Source organism: Spinacia oleracea, chromosome 6 (genome assembly GCF_020520425.1).
Source record: "Spinacia oleracea cultivar Varoflay chromosome 6, BTI_SOV_V1, whole genome shotgun sequence".
Lineage (NCBI taxonomy): Eukaryota > Viridiplantae > Streptophyta > Magnoliopsida > Caryophyllales > Amaranthaceae > Spinacia > Spinacia oleracea.
In genome coordinates, this window is record NC_079492.1 from 138,290,894 (window position 1) to 138,307,011 (window position 16,118).

The 16,118-nt window shown below is 34.1% G+C and overlaps 3 protein-coding genes across 3 annotated transcripts; all 3 read right to left on the minus strand.

The window, feature by feature from the left end:
• Nucleotides 1-616: 616 nt before the first annotated feature.
• Nucleotides 617-2,297, minus strand: LOC110784971 (BTB/POZ domain-containing protein At5g41330). Its single transcript, XM_021989414.2, has one exon. The coding sequence runs from the start codon at nucleotides 2,128-2,130 to the stop codon at nucleotides 745-747; it is 1,386 nt and encodes a 461-aa protein (XP_021845106.2). The 5' UTR covers nucleotides 2,131-2,297; the 3' UTR covers nucleotides 617-744.
• Nucleotides 2,298-3,873: 1,576 nt separating this feature from the next.
• On the minus strand, nucleotides 3,874-5,539 carry LOC110784901 (AP2/ERF and B3 domain-containing transcription factor At1g50680-like). The gene has a single exon (XM_021989349.2). The coding sequence runs from the start codon at nucleotides 4,952-4,954 to the stop codon at nucleotides 3,971-3,973; it is 984 nt and encodes a 327-aa protein (XP_021845041.2). The 5' UTR covers nucleotides 4,955-5,539; the 3' UTR covers nucleotides 3,874-3,970.
• A 1,053-nt stretch (nucleotides 5,540-6,592) lies between these two features.
• LOC110784970 (uncharacterized) lies at nucleotides 6,593-10,157 on the minus strand. The gene is made up of 2 exons (XM_021989413.2): nucleotides 9,688-10,157; nucleotides 6,593-8,201 (listed from the first exon to the last, which is right to left on the minus strand). Exons 1-2 carry the CDS (start codon nucleotides 9,799-9,801, stop codon nucleotides 6,987-6,989), a joined length of 1,329 nt encoding a protein of 442 aa, XP_021845105.2. The 5' UTR covers nucleotides 9,802-10,157; the 3' UTR covers nucleotides 6,593-6,986.
• Between the last annotated feature and the right edge of the window lie 5,961 nt (nucleotides 10,158-16,118).

Here is a 16,118-nt window from a genome sequence, read left to right on the forward strand (position 1 = left end):
CCCGGTCCGGCCCGACATAATGGGCTGAATTTTTGTCGTCGACCCGGCCCACCTTTTAATCAGGTCTAATTAAACACAAATTCTTATTTACAATGGGTGTACAATAAATATTGTACACCAGAGTAAAAGTTAACTCAAAATGCTTAAAAGTTAAACATATATATGTAAAAGTTATTTATTTTTCAGTGATAAATTTTTTCATTTTAGTAAAACTTATTTCTTCAAAATAACTAATAAATATATAAAATTAATTATTTAACCCTTTAAAATATTTATCTATCAATTTTTTTTTACTAATATAAAAGTTAATTAAAATTAGGTTAAAGTTACAAAAAAAAAGGGTTAAAGTTATCTTGGTGTACAATAAATTTATTGTACACCTTGTGCGCACAAGACCTTTTGCTAATTAAAACATATGCACATCCCCAAGGACGGGATGGGATCACTTTGTTAGGTAAAAAAAAATAAAAAAAATTTGAATAGATTGGCATCTATCTCGTTACATTAGTGACCGGTTGTCAGAGGAAAAAATTCTGGAGATATTGATGTTTGCAGGGAAAATCTGGAATTTGCTGGGAGCATATTGTAGGGCGTTGGAGAATGTAAACTCTCCATGTTCCAACACAAAACACGGTTATCATTAAGAATAACTAAATCCGGAGTACAACATGCAATTTACAATGAAAAACAAACAAAGAGCTAATGCTACATTCAACTAAAAATCAAGAATTACCAAATCTTTGATCATCCTTCATTCTTTTGCCAAACTTCAATAGGCTGTTGATCCTTTCTTGTGACAAACATCTTATTTCCACCAAATCTCAAGTTGGTAACTTTGTTACTTCCCATATCCTCAACTCTTCCCATCAAACTCCTCTTAAAAACTCTATCACCCGACCTATTTTCACCATTTAACGAAGAATTAACCAATACTTCAGACCACAACTCTATATCACCTCCTTTACTAACAAAAACATTACTCCCATGGCATTCAACTTTACAACCCAAACCCTCTTTTTTTGCATTAATCAACTTCGTTTTATTCCCTAAACACACCCATTCACTTTCGGGGCTAAGATTTCTCAAATCTAAGAAGAAAACTTCACCTGAATTGATACCAACTTTGAACATACATGACAAAGAACTCGAAACCGCGACATCAGCAAAGCAATCTACTTCCTCTTTCATCTCCCAAACTGCATTTCCAGATCTAACATCCCATAATTTTATGCTACCTAATACACCTGTTGGTCCACTGTGAGAACCAGATGCCATTAACAAATTATAACTTGAAACCCAGCTCAATTTTGTAGCTGGGATAAGAGAACTATTAAACTCTGCACCATACATTTCGTTTCGAGAAATCTCGAAAACTGGCCTAAAATCACCTAAGAGATCATAAACCACAATCGCATTCGAGTTCCTCCGACCCGATTCGAAACTAGTAAACAAGTGCTCATTAGATGAACCAATAGCCTGAACCGTTGAACTAGACCTGGTCGAATTCTCCCAATTCAAATTCTCCTTTACATAACCCTTTTCAAGATCAATTATTTGCAACCCAGAAAAATCAGTGGCACCAGCAGCCGCCACATCAGGAGAGACCGCCAGTAAAGAATCAATGGCAACAAATTGGGTCAATATCGTTGACTTTCTAGTCAAAGACCAGTCAAAAGAAGTGATCTTGCTACCATGAGCAACATGAACAGAGCCAAACGTCGTCGTGGAGATAGCAGAAGTCGTATCTCTTCCATTTAAGGGAAGAAGCAACGATTTCTCAAGATTTAATGGGTTAAATTGAGATGGGTTGGAGAGAGAATCGATTAAAAGGGGCTCAACTCCGTAGAATTGAGATTCGGAAATTAGGGTTTCAAGATCAAAATTTGTGGATTTTGAGGGGAAATTGCCAGTTCTTAGGAAAGAGAGAAAGACAGAGAACAATTCAGGGTCCCGATCGATAAAGGGTACATCTGAAATTGAATTGGAAGAAGAAGAAATGGTGGAAAGGAAGGAATTGGGACCAGCTAGAGCTAGGGTTTTTTGGGTGGTTTGGAAGAGCTCACCACCAACATTGAGTGTTACAATATTTGATTCTGGTTCGGATTTCTGGGATCCAAATGAAGAATTCATCGAGAATCAAAGTGGATGGCCTATGTTGATCTTGATTCCAGTAAAGGGGTGAGAGTACAGTGTAGTGTAGAGGAGAGGGGGGAAGCCGGTGAAAGAGAAAGATTGAAGTGAGTCTACTTCAGCTCAGTGAATCAGTGGAATAAGTTAAAGACTCCGTGCTAAACTTCGTGACTCGACTGTAAACTGTTAAATCCAAACGTGTTATACTCAAAGTAGATTATGAGAAAACGGTTTAATTATAAGTTGTTTACATTTTTATTTTTATTTTTTTGTGATGGAATAACTTTGTTACATTATTGGTCTATAATCTTACTAGTCTTATATGCACGCGATGCGTGCGGAATTATTAACAACGTAAGCCACACGTGCTGCTCACGTGCAAGTTAATGGTCGGAAAAGCTCAGTCAATGTCGGAAACTTCCCTTAGGTCCTTTCTCGCAAAAAAAATTACTTTAAGTTGTGTTTTCACAAAAAAAATTATATAAGGTCCTTTCTCGCAAAATTTAAGTTATAAAAAGTCCTTTTTGGCAAATTTGCCAAAAAAAATTATTTGTAAACTTTCTCTATTGAAAAAGTAGACATAAAAATAATCGAGGGATATATATTCTATTACGGAGTATATTTGTTTGATTAAATTTTGTTTTAAAAAATGTATATTAAAATATGATTTATTTGTGACAATATAAAAATGTGGCATAATACTTGAAAGAAAAAAGTAAATTATGTTATTAATAAGGAGTATACTTGATTGTGACTTTCTTTTTTTACTTTTGACTTTTTTTTCTACTGTGATTAAATCTGATTGACTAACTATTTTTCTTTAATCCCTTTTTATTTTATTTTTCAATTAATGTTAATATAATTGGTAAGTAGTATTAAATTTGATTGACTATTAGACTTTCTTAATTGGTGATTTGCATTAAATAATCCGTTTTTAAATTAATTAAATTCAATGCCATAAAACAATGTAGTATTTTAATTAATTCAATTTGATATGAAATTATAGAGGATATTTTAGACTATTTTATAGGGGACACCAAAAGTGCATTTACAAAAATAACCTCAAGAGTTCCCTTATATAATAGAGATTTAAGAATGATTCTTAAATAGGTCTAGTGTACACTAAATTTGTTAAATCACCTACTTTGGAGAGGTTAACCAAATCCGACCGGTGAGTTTTAAATCATACCCACCGGCTTGAATTTTTGTGCGGAAGCGTAGGATCAACTTAAATTTATGGATAGTGCCGGTACCATGTTACATGTCGGGTTCATGTTTGGTCTTTTGTTTATTTCGTATTGTTAGCGAAATTTGTCAAAGATAAATGATAAAATGTACTCCCTAAGATAATTGCATAATTGGACGAACCGATCAAAACGGAAGTGTTCGAGTTAGTATTTTGTCGTGTCGATTTTGTGCTTTCTCTTAGTCAGTTCGTATTAGTCGTGCCTGATTTTGATCGTGTTATCCTGATGTATGATAAGTCTACTTGAGACTTGAGAGGGCTTACTGCTTGAGTGTAATTATTTGAATCTAAGTGTATATGTAAAAATAATTTGAACAATGATACAAATCATCAATTTATTATCCCATGTTTTGTTAAGTTACCAACACTAGCTACTCAGACGAATCGTGATCTGGTTTGATAATATTACTTATGAGCTATCAAGTTTAGATTGTAGCGATATAATTAAATAGCATGAATTTAATTAGGTACATGAAAGTTAGTCAACAAAAATTGACAAATGAAACAAAATTATCATGCAATACATCAAAACACAAACTAGATATTACAATAATCTAGAAATAAAAGAAGCAAAGTTTTATAATAATTGGTAATCTAAATGTCTTCATGACAGTTAACCGGAACAACTTGAACACCAAATAGCTTAAACCCCTTTTCCTTCTTAGTCTCAACAGCTTCCCCTTTCTTCTTTGGATCAACATTTTCATCAGTTGTTGTACATTTTACAATATCAATCATCCAAAACTTGTTTACATCTCCAACATCATTTTCTCTAAACTGACACATGTAGAAACTCACTATATCTTTCGCCTCTAATTCCTTCACCCTTACAAATTTGTTCCATCCTCGAGTAAACACAAAACTTTGGCTACTCTTCCAATAACAATACCTGAATTTCCAACTCTTCATCTTTTTGTCATAGAATTTTAACTCCATATCTCCAGCTTGATCGCCGCCTTCTTCCCCTTCGCATACACCGAATTTCCTACCATTATCATCTCTAACAGGGAAATACTTCAAAGCGTACCTCTTTGGAATCACTAGCCTGTTAAGCTTTCCTACATCACTTGGGGTCAATTCTTTTCTAAAAAGTTCTTGACAATACTGCCCTTCTTGCTTGTTTTGGTTGATATAACAATTGTTTGTTTGGGCATTACTCACTTGGGAAATGGAAGATAAATATTCTCCAAACTTAATTTGGTATGACCCATCTTTGATCATGTTTAACACTTGGTCAGTATTATAGTAGGCTTGAAAATTGGGCTCATGTATGGTAAGAGTTGTCAATGGGAAGTTCCGATGGGCGTCACTGGAGTTCCCGTGTCGGAGCTTGATGGCGGCGCTATCATAAGCCGCCGCGGCAGCCGCCTCAGTTTTGAAGGTGCCTAGCCAAATTCTGTGGTGGTTGGCATATATTTGTGCTCCCCAATGGCCATTTTGTTGATAAACAACACCTTTAAATCTTGATGAACCACCCATTTGCTTGCTGGGCTTATTCACAGTGTTGGGCCTTTTTTGTGATGAGTTGGAGCTATTTGAATCCGACGCTTCGGTTTTGGTCATAATACTTGACACCATCTCTTCTTTTATTGACTGTAATAAACTCCCCTGCTAATCAAGTTTAATTTTAATACGGTAAGATCAAATGAAATAAGGAATTCTATTGTTATTTTTTAATTAAACATGTTTATGTATGTAAATGAAAAATCTAACCCGGAATTATCATAAATGAAACTAAAGAACTGAACTAAAACAGCCAGCAATAGACTAATACACTAAAAAAAAACTTAAATGAGATTCGAGCAAAGAAAAGATAATTGAGAAGTCTTCATTTTTCTATTCAAAGTATTAGAGTAAGTTTGCTAACAAAAACGCATACATATTTTTCATAACTTTTACAACGAAGTATATTGGAAATCGTAAAAAATGAAAACAACAAAAGCAAACCGTACAAAATCAGGAGGGCATAGAGATCGATTAAGCATTGTGAGTAATCGTATCATTTAGTAAAGACTATGACGCTACCATATTTAAATGGGATTTTAATAATAACGAGACCAATTGAATCATCAATTTAAAATAGTAATCGCATATAAAAATAAAAACAAATTGTATTGATTAATCAGAATTTAAATAGTTGGAGAGCCGAAGACATGACATACTTAAGCCCTTTAAATGCTTCGCCCATGTAAAAGATTGATTTAGGTTAAATTCGAGTCATAAAGATCAATATTTTTCATGATAATAATAATGAAAGCGTATAGACATCAAAATTTTAGTGCGTACCTGAACTGACTGAACTTGTTGTGATTAAGAAACAACTTTTTTGTCTCAACGATAACAAGATGAGATGGATATTTGTTGTTTTGATGTACAGAAATTAGGGAGCAACCAAATTGTAAAGAGCTTAACAATTGAACAACCAAAACACAGATTTATTTGAACAAGGTAGAGATTAATACCTAAAAAAATGAAGTATAAAATTTGTTTTTGGTAAAGGAATTATTTCAGGAAATTATATTATTTCGTAAGATACCAAATATTTTACTAGTTAACTTATATAAACACATAATAAAAATGTATTTATGTAATGATATCCCTGTGATTGAGGTCACTTGCCAAATTTTCATTTCTATTATGGCTACAAATCAAATGTAAGAATAATTACGATATTCTTTTCCTTTCTCCGTAAGTTTTTTCCTTTTTACAATATATTTTCAAAGATACGATAGAATTTAACCAATAATATTAAGCAACTTTATATTTTCCTTTTGTATAACCAGGGATAAGGTCAAATACGTACAAATGAGTCATAGACTCGTAGACATTAGACAAGCCCTAAAATGACAAAGTTATCATATACTCCCTCCATCCATCACTTCAAGAGTTACCGTTCATATTTTAAAGAACGTGAAAAGTAAGGGTCATATTTTGAAGAGCGTACAGAGAGTGATGGATAGCTCAGGTGGTTAGAGCTTCCATCCCGGTTCCAGGTGATCCTGGAATCGATTCTCATCCCCGCCCTTGTGGCTCATTTGCACCAAAAAAAAAAAAAAATTGAAGAGCGTACAAAGTAAAATGACTTGGGTTACCTGCAACATTAGACCATTTTCAGTGGGCTCGAGGCTGGGTCCGGATTCGGGTCAGTTAAACTAAACTTTCGGATTTGAACTTCATGTATAAAATTGGAGCTGAAATAGAGAGAAATAGGCAAAGAGAGTTTGAAAATCTGTACTAGCATTGCTAACTGCCACTATGTGAGTATAATACATTCCAGAATGCATACAGAGAAACAAGACCTGAAGGACTATGGACTAAAGTCTAAAGGGTTAGTTTTTCTGATAGAATCGAAAATACTATATTAACCCAATACCCTATTTTCTAACAAAACATCGCCCATCTTCTTCATCCCTTAAGATTCAATCTAAAGAACCCAAAAAAGGATTCAATCTAACCCTTTAAGGATCCATCTATCTGCAGTCAGCATCAAACTACACCCCACATAACTTTTCAGTTTGGGGACCAACAATTTAATGTGTTCATCTGTGTTATATGTGTGTATTGACTACATCGGAAACCGGGTTTGGACCACCCATTATACTTACATCTGCTAGCTGACACCCGGCTGCATCACCGGAAAGAAGGACCAGTTTTGCCCAGGTCCTTCTTCTTTGCCTATAACCTTCTCATTGGCCCACCAGTTTGAGTTGATACATGGTTTATCCGAATCCAACCCGTTTACATGGTCGAAATTGAATTCCTTTATTGACCCGAGTGAGGCAGCACGCTGCTTCTGATGCCTCTGCCCCTCCTCAAAATTTATCTGTCCCCTCTCAGAAGTTCCTGCACTACCACTACTATCAGCCAAGTCGTTTGAATTGTAATCCCTCTCATCGGCATGCTGCAATGCTTTAGGCAACGCTGTGGGCTTCTTTTCCACACACCTCACCACATCTTCAGACGTTAGCTCGAATGAGACTCGGTGATCAACGAGATAATCATTGTTTCTATGTCCATTTGGTATATTTGGAAGGGATGAAACCACAGAATCTTGTCGATCCAAAAGGACTTTGTCTCGAGACTTGGGCCATATGGCATCTGGGGTCACAGAGCCCGATGCTTGCTGCGAACCCCATTCACGCATAGGCCCCTTTTCAAGGGTTAGCAGCTTCTGAGGGACTCCATACCGTATATCAGGAAAGTAAGGGTCGGGAAAGGGTGAGGATGTGCCTGAACCAGAAACAGCAGAACCAGGTGAAATGAGGGGGCCCACAGGGCTTCCAGGATGGAGAAGGTAGGATTGGAAATCATAATGTGAAGGGGGGAACCTATGACCTGCATCCCCGTTACGGTGAATAGGATCAAGAAGTCTAGCAAACGGCACCTCGGGAGAGGAAGGAGTTGTCAGGTGAACTGACTCGGGGGGTGGAGTAAATGGGGCAGTGGATGGTTCGGTAGTGTAGGTGGAGAAGACAGGAGGAGTGACTAACTGGGTCTCGTGGGCATATGGGCCAATGGCAAAAATGGAGCGTGGTCCACCAGGAGAGTACACGTTAGGAGAGTGAGAGTTGAGACCTACAGAGGCGGCAGGAGACTGTAGTGCTGATTGTGGTTCTGAAGGAAGAAAGGATGCAGGAGATGAGGGAGGAGCAACAAAAGGCATTCTAAAGGAAGGCGGTTGAGTTGCATGTTCAGGCGGTGCAGCAGCAACTCCGTTTCCCTGGGGTGTTGGCTCAGGGACAAGGACAGCATGTCCAAATCTTTTGCTGTTCTTTTGCGAGCCAAAACACCAATATGTGCTCAAGCACCCACTCCACCTTCGTTTCTGCAAGTAAGCAAACCCATTATATATTAGACAAACAAACAAAGAAAAAAGCAATCAATCCAAGAAAAACTCAAATTAGAAAACAAAATAGATCCATGGTTCCAAAACAAAATTTCGGTATCTGGAACCTATATCAAGCCGAGAATAAAAATACTCAAAACACACGTTTCATGAGAAAGTGAACACACTCTACATAGTAGCACAACTTTAGCAGTCACCATTTCCTTTGAGCAAACTCACATATCAAAGTTATTCTTCACATAAACCACATCAGACTACACATTGAGGATTCTTGATTATAGAACACACAATATATATACACCATTTCTTCTTACTTTTCCACAAGCATCCTCACCCACCATCAGCAAATTTCACAATGAGTAGTGATTCATAATAAGATCATTACATCAGATATTCAGTTTAGGGAAGTGGTATCACCAGTAAAGGTGTAGTCATTGTACGATACTAAGTTCTGCGAACAATTAGAAACTCACATGCGGGTAAAAACTACCATTACATAAAGATGCTTAACAAGTTTTGTGTGAAAAGAAAGGACCATGTAGTCTCTGTTGTATTACAAAAGATGCTTAATATGGAATTTCGCCACTAGAGGGCCAAGCAGGAGATTTAGATGTTCAAGCAAAGTTCAAGTCCTGCCACAAATACACCATATCACACAAGTCACAGTACCAAATGAGGCTATGAGAGAGAGACACAGTGTCAATTCTTTCTGGGTACTACTCGCAAAACCTAAAAAAAATCAGAGGAAATGGTGCAATGCAAATCAGACTAATGAACAATTACCAGTTCAATACAGCCATGACCTCGATGTCCCAATAAGGTCGATAACTTAGTTCAAAATACTATACCATTCACAAGTCACAACCCACCAACTCATCATCGAGTCTCACGATTTGTCACACAGCATTTTTCGTGTGCTAAATTCCTTTTATTACTTCTATGAAACTCATTCACAACATGAACAGTAATTATGCTGTTCCCTTTTGATTTCTCCTTACAAATAGTTCCCTTATGCAGTTATGCTGCTTCCAATAATCAACAGCAATTTTGTTAGGAACAAAAGCAATTTCGGCTGTCGGATTAGACTATTCCACAAAAGACTAGTATTCACAAGTTCTGCAACAATCATCAAGTTCACTCTCCAACAAATTTAGATCATTTCCCAATACAAACTTCAGTCTCTACAGATTCATAACAATCAAACAGTAACCAACAAAACCCACTTCTGAAACTCACTATAACTCAAAAACTAGAAATTTTGAATCTCAAAAATCCATAACTTTGACACAAATAGGGGAAATTTATGAAGACCCAGATCTTGAATCTAGCACATACTTATATTAACAGCAAAACCCACTTAAAAAACTGAATAATATCCAGAAAAACTAAACAAAATCAAGAAAACATACCATTTCCCCTCATGGATATTCTAAAAAAAATATTAAAATGAAATCGGTGAAATTACCTGAATAGAGGAAGGTGGGACCCGAGACTCGGCAGAAGCGATCGCAGTAGCAGCTGCGTTGATGGTCTCAATAGCACTATTTACATTTCTCATCTCCCCATTTCCTCTGTTCATCTCTTTCTCTCTCTAAAAATCTACCACTTTCTCTCCCTAGAAACTCACATACACAATTAAATTCAGAAAACAAAAATAAATTAAACCCAGAAATCTTATGATGTTCTGAAGATACCCAAGAATCCAAAATTGAAACTTTGATTAAGAAATTACTGAGAAAGAACACTGGAAAATATTTTTAAAAAAATATTTTAAAAAAAACTGAGTTGATTTTGACTTAGAAACCCCAAATTTAGAACAATAAATCTCAAATCTCCAAATTCTCTCTCTAACAAATTCTCTCTCTAAAACAAGCTCTTGAATGTCTGCTGCGGAATTCTCTCTCTTAAATGGCTTTTGGGGTCAAACACGGCAATGACTTAATTATTGTTTTTATTGTTATTATTATTACTACGGAGTAGAAAATCCAAAGCTTTTAAAAGGTTTACTTCTAAAAGCTAATTATACGTCTGATTCTATAATAATTACTACGATGAACGTTCTATATTGACCCAAATACCCTTTATTAACAGTCAAATTTTCGTAAGTGCCATTGGCCCTGTTTGGTAATTAGATTATAGCGTTTAGCTGTTTACTGTTTACATTAGCAGATAGCTGATTACCTTTTTGTTTAGCAGATTTGACTGCGGATTTGACTAATTGTTTACATGAACTTGTTTGGTAAACTTAGAGGTTTTATAAAAGTTGTTCACTATTTAATTATGTAAAATGACATTTATGGACATTAGTCTTTTATAGCATATTTATTTTATTTGTTAATTGATTTGCTAATTTATACTCCGTATATTATTGTGTAGCTTTGAGTAAACAAATAATCCTAATACACAACTTGAAGGGGGGAAAGAGGTAACAAAAAGGTGGGCAAACAGGAAGAATCTACTATGAAACCCACCCCTTAGGTAATTACGGAGTATAAAGAACCAATGAAAAATAAATAAATAAATAAAAATCTATGTAAAACTGGTAAACCCATAAACATCTTTGCATCTCCAGCTCTCCATCCGACTTTCGTCCATAAAGAAATTCCAACATCCTAATCTCCTCGATTAATTACTCTATATCAATCAACATCAACAACCATCAATGTCAACAATTCAATTCAAACATCTTGATATAACTCAACATGCATCATACTCTTGAGGTAGAAGATGCAATTTTAATATTTCCAGGTATATCAAAATGTAAAATCGTAATTTTTTTTCTATAAATTTCTATTTGCAAATTTTTTTCCGGAAATAAAATAAATTCCATCAAACCAATGTTTTTCTTGCGTATTTATATAACCACATTCACAAACTAAGGGGAAAATAGTAACATTCTTAAAGAAAAAAGAACTCAGATCTGTTAATGGAGGTGGGATTAGAGGGGATGAGTGAAGATGGGGTTAAATTAGACTTTTCAAATCCAATTATTTCAATCCTCCATTTGAAACGCTGCTCTTAGCAACGTTTTTCAAATTGGAGTATTTGGTCCAATCCTCCATTTAAATCCTCTGTTTACCAAACACCACTATTAGAGGTTTGACTAGTCAAAACCTCTAATATCCTCCCAAACCTCTAATGGCCCTGTTTGGTAATTAGAGTTTAGCGTTTAGCTGTTTACTGTTTACATTAGCAGTTAGCTGATTACCTTTTTATTTAGCAGATTTGACTGCGGATTTGACTAGCTGTTTATATAAACGTGTTTGGTAACACTTAGAGGTTTGATAAAAGTTGTTCACCATTTTATTGTGCAAAAAGACACTTATGGACATTAGTCTTATTATTGCCTTTTTCATTTTTTATTAATCAATAATTGTGATATAAAATGTGATTTGCTAATTTAGAAAATATTGTACAACTTTAGAAAACACAAATAAATACCACGTACATCATTAGTATTTAATATGTGATATTATTAAATACCAATAACAACAATAATAATTAATAATCATCTTCTCACATCATACACACAAAAATATCAGAACAACGGAGATAAAAAAACATCTACAAAAAAATGGGCATTTAAGAACCCAATATAAAACCCACCCCTAATAGAATAAAAGCCCATTAGATAATTATTAAGTAAAAGTAATAAAAGGAAAAAAAATATTCAAAGTCCTCCTAAACCCACACTCCATTTCCGTTCTCCAACAATCCATCTTCGTCTTCACCTTCTTGTCATCTCCGCCCGACATTCCTCCATCCCCATCTCCTCAAATATAACTATTTTCCAGTCCTAAAATATTTGGTAGAGCTCATCAGCTCAACATGCAACAAAATCTTGAAGTAGGAGAAGTAATTTGGTAGGGATATATTCAACTTTTAATTTTTAATTTTTTCAGGTATTCTACCAAACGAATGTTTTCCCCCAATAATTATCACTGAATATCCAATTAAAAGTTTGATATTTTATTTATATTGTCCATATCAAATAGGTTTTCTGGACTTTTTTTTGGGTTAGATTTATGGCTGTTCAATTGTGAATTAGTTTGGTAAATCACTGATCAATCAGAGTTGTGGAGATGTAGCTCAAGGATTCAACAGGGAGGACAAGATCGTCTTTTACAATTTTGTACTTACAAAACTCTCAACAAAACGTTGCTCAAAGCAGCGTGTTGATAATTAGAGGTTTTAGGCCAAAACTCTAATTCAAACCTCTTTCTACCAAACACCACTATTAGAGTATTTGACTAGTCAAACCTCTAATAGTGGTCCAAACCTCTAATTTTCTCCAAAACCTCTATCTACCAAACAAGGCCAATATCCTTCCAAACCTCTCTCTACCAAACACCCCCAATTTGTCAAATGACAACAAGTGCCTTGTGATGGTTTTAAATGAAAGAATATTTATTATTTTAATTTTTAAAAGGGGAAATAAATGAAATGGGGTGACACTTGCACATTTAAAATTACTGCCTCTGTCTCACTCCATTATTAGATGCACATGATAGATAGGCTTATTATTCTACCCTTTATTACTCTATTTTTTCACATTGTCACATTCCACCGCATAATGATAATATACTATAAGCTCCTACCATATCATAAAATAAAAGCTCATTTATGAAAAATATTGTTGCTTTTATTTATCATAAATGAGCTTTATTTACTTATTTTCTAGTATGGGGAAATATTTACTTATTTTGTTTTGTAACTAAAAGGCATTTTTTTTTTAATTTCTTGTATGACACAAATTTGAGAATTATGACTGAGTTTGTTTTCATTGTATAAAACAAAGTCTTATATCTTTATTGTATAAAGTCACGTTCAATGTTGTGTCGGTATATATAACGTAGAACTATTATATTTCAATATTCGGAAGCATGACTTAATGTCTATGAAATGTATTTTGAACGGATAAAATACATGCTTCTAGCATGTAGGGTGTTGAAGTACTATGCGTATGCATAGAATAGAATATAAAGTTCGTGAAAACCACACATTGTAATTAATTGTGTGTACATCTATTAATATGAGTCAATCATACTAAGTACTCATTATATATTAATTTCAGTTACCAAGTGAGGCTTGGCTTGGCTTAGCTCAGTAAGATTATGACCTCGTATTTTTTAAGTATGGGTTCAATATTTCAATCTTGCCAAGTTTTGGTGTTTTGAAATAAGATCTTCTTACCACTCTCTCCTCTTAAAGTGTTGGGGATTGGGAACAACAAATACAATATCATCTCGACGAGGCCCTATTCCTTACCCGAAAAAAGTTTGTCAATTTCATTTTAACTATTTCTCACTTGTTGTGAGGGATAAAAGGGGTATATGTGTTTACTGGTGCTGAAATTTTTGAGTTTTGATTGGTCTATATATTAATGATGTAACCGACGATCGTCTTCAACGGAAAGGATCGGACAAGGTGATACACGCAGGAAGTTAACTAGTGAATTTGGGTCAATTGCCAACACAAAGAGTAAAAGTTCCCATAAAATCTAAATTTATAAGTTCCTTAATCAAATTCATAGGAATTTCCTAAAAAAATTGGTCAGCAATGGAGAAAGATCATAAAATAAATTTGTATGGGAATTTCTACTTACCTCTGGAGAAGCTGACTAGCTAATTTCTTCATTTTTGGAAAGTGAAAATTTCTTTCACTTCCTCCATTTTACCAAAAGTCGATCGACCAAACAATTAACTACTTTGCAACCAAACAATTAACCTACTTTGCAAAATTTTAAAAAGTCTTAATTCTCATGTTTCCATATGCTAATTAACTAAACGAGAGGAAACAAATATTGAAATTAATTGTTACCGTATGGACACAGTTACTAACTTACTTACCTTATAAGTTATAAGTGATTCTCGACTACAGCCAATTAACCAGTGATAATTTAATAGAATAGTGTGTTTTATTATTTACGGAGTATGATTTACGGAGTACTACGTATATATGAATGAAACAAAGAACATCGCATTTAAAGGTAAAAACACTTTGTCACATACTGCACCCACACGTTTACGCTATACATATTGGGGTACATCTCATGCATGCATCCATATTTATCGTTGATGAATCTTCAATTCATCCATAATTGACTCAACAAAACAATGCTTTTGTACGGCTTTTACTTTTTCCTTAAGTACGTTGCAACTTGCAACTTAAATTTTTGAGAAATCAAAGAAAAAATAACCTAAGGAAGCTAGGGTAATTTATCATATACGATGTTTTTTTGTTTTTTTTGTAAGTAAGTAAAATTTTATTATTTGACCCAACTAAAAGCTTATAGGAAAGGAAAGAAGTAGAGACACACTTTAAAAATATACACTTTGATACTCAACTCTATTCTAAATGCTTGTCTATCCTTTCAATTTTTTGTTAATTACTTCCTCTGTATTTATTTAAGGGATACACTTGCTTTTTTCGGCCGTATTTATTTAAGAGATACACTTGCCATTTTTAATAATTTATCAACCCCACCATCTAATTAAATAATCTATTTACACCCCATTCCCACCCCCCATCCCTTAAAATGACATGGTCCCCACTTGTTTTACTTATTAAAATATCTACCCAACCCCACTTGTTTTATTACTTTATTTCATTCAATTCTTTTTCTTAATACCCGTGCCCGACCAAGTGTATCTCTTAAATAAATACGGAGGGAGTATATGATAAAATTAATGAGTATATATATTCAATTCTTTATTTGCATGTTGAATAGTAGTCACTCCCCATGGAATCATGGATTATTACTTATTAAAATCTTATCTAGATTGATACTCCAATAATAAAAAATTAAAAGATTCTTTAGTTTTATGGGTTCTTAAACATGCAACTCTTGACTTAAAGAGAATTGGTTGATTAAAAATGAGTCAAACAAGTTGCATAGTCCGTATTAATTGGATAATCGTAATTAGTGTATGCTAAAAAGGGTAATATGGTCCATCTAAATGGTGGACCACTAATAAGTTTATCCCAAAGTTTAAGTTGCACTTTTAAATTAGTGAGTAGCTAATTAGTGATTGATTTACCGAGGCAAATAAAAAATTAAAAAAAAGGAGTAGCTTTTGTCAAGTGTGTGTGTGCACGTGTGCCCATCCACTTCTCGATGGCTTTTGGTGCGACGGGGTTTGGTTGGGTCCCACCTTTTTAGGTTATAAAATTTCGAGGTTGTTTCTTTCTCTTAAAATAAACGTCACGATTGCACGGTTGTTGATTTGTACAGTTGCTGAATGCTGATTTCCCAAAAGCAAATCAGCCTTTTTAATGAAGCTTCACTTTTAAACCTTTTTAATCTATGGTGATTTCAGAATAATTATTCACATTACTTCCTCTATATTTTTTTTTTACTTTTGGAAGGATGATTTTATTTAAGCCTTTTAACATAATGGATATCGGAAAGGGAGGTAAAGTTTGTTCTCTTTATTTTAAAAATGTTGATGTAATCAGAATTAAATTTATTTGAATTTATTAGATTTGATTAATTAGAAATCATTATTATTGTGGTAAAATGAGCCTTTTTTCTTTGATGAACTTGAAATTTTTAATACACATTTTTTTTAACTACTGTTAATTGATTGAAATTGATTTATAAGTATATTTAGTAATATCTTTTTTATTGATTAACTATTGTGTTTAGTTCTTTTTTAAAAAAAATGCAGAAGAGAGGATAGAGCCTTGAACATGCAAGAAAAAAAAACTAAGGCCCTGTTTAGTTCACCTTTTTTTTCTGATTAGATCTGAACTTATTTTTTCTGATTTGATCTGGTCTGGTCTGGTATAATCTAATCTGGTCTGATCTGATCTGATTCTTGAGAATTAAGTTTAAACAAAAATCTACATTTATTAATATTAAACGACTTACGTGTAAAATAAATGTTACACAAA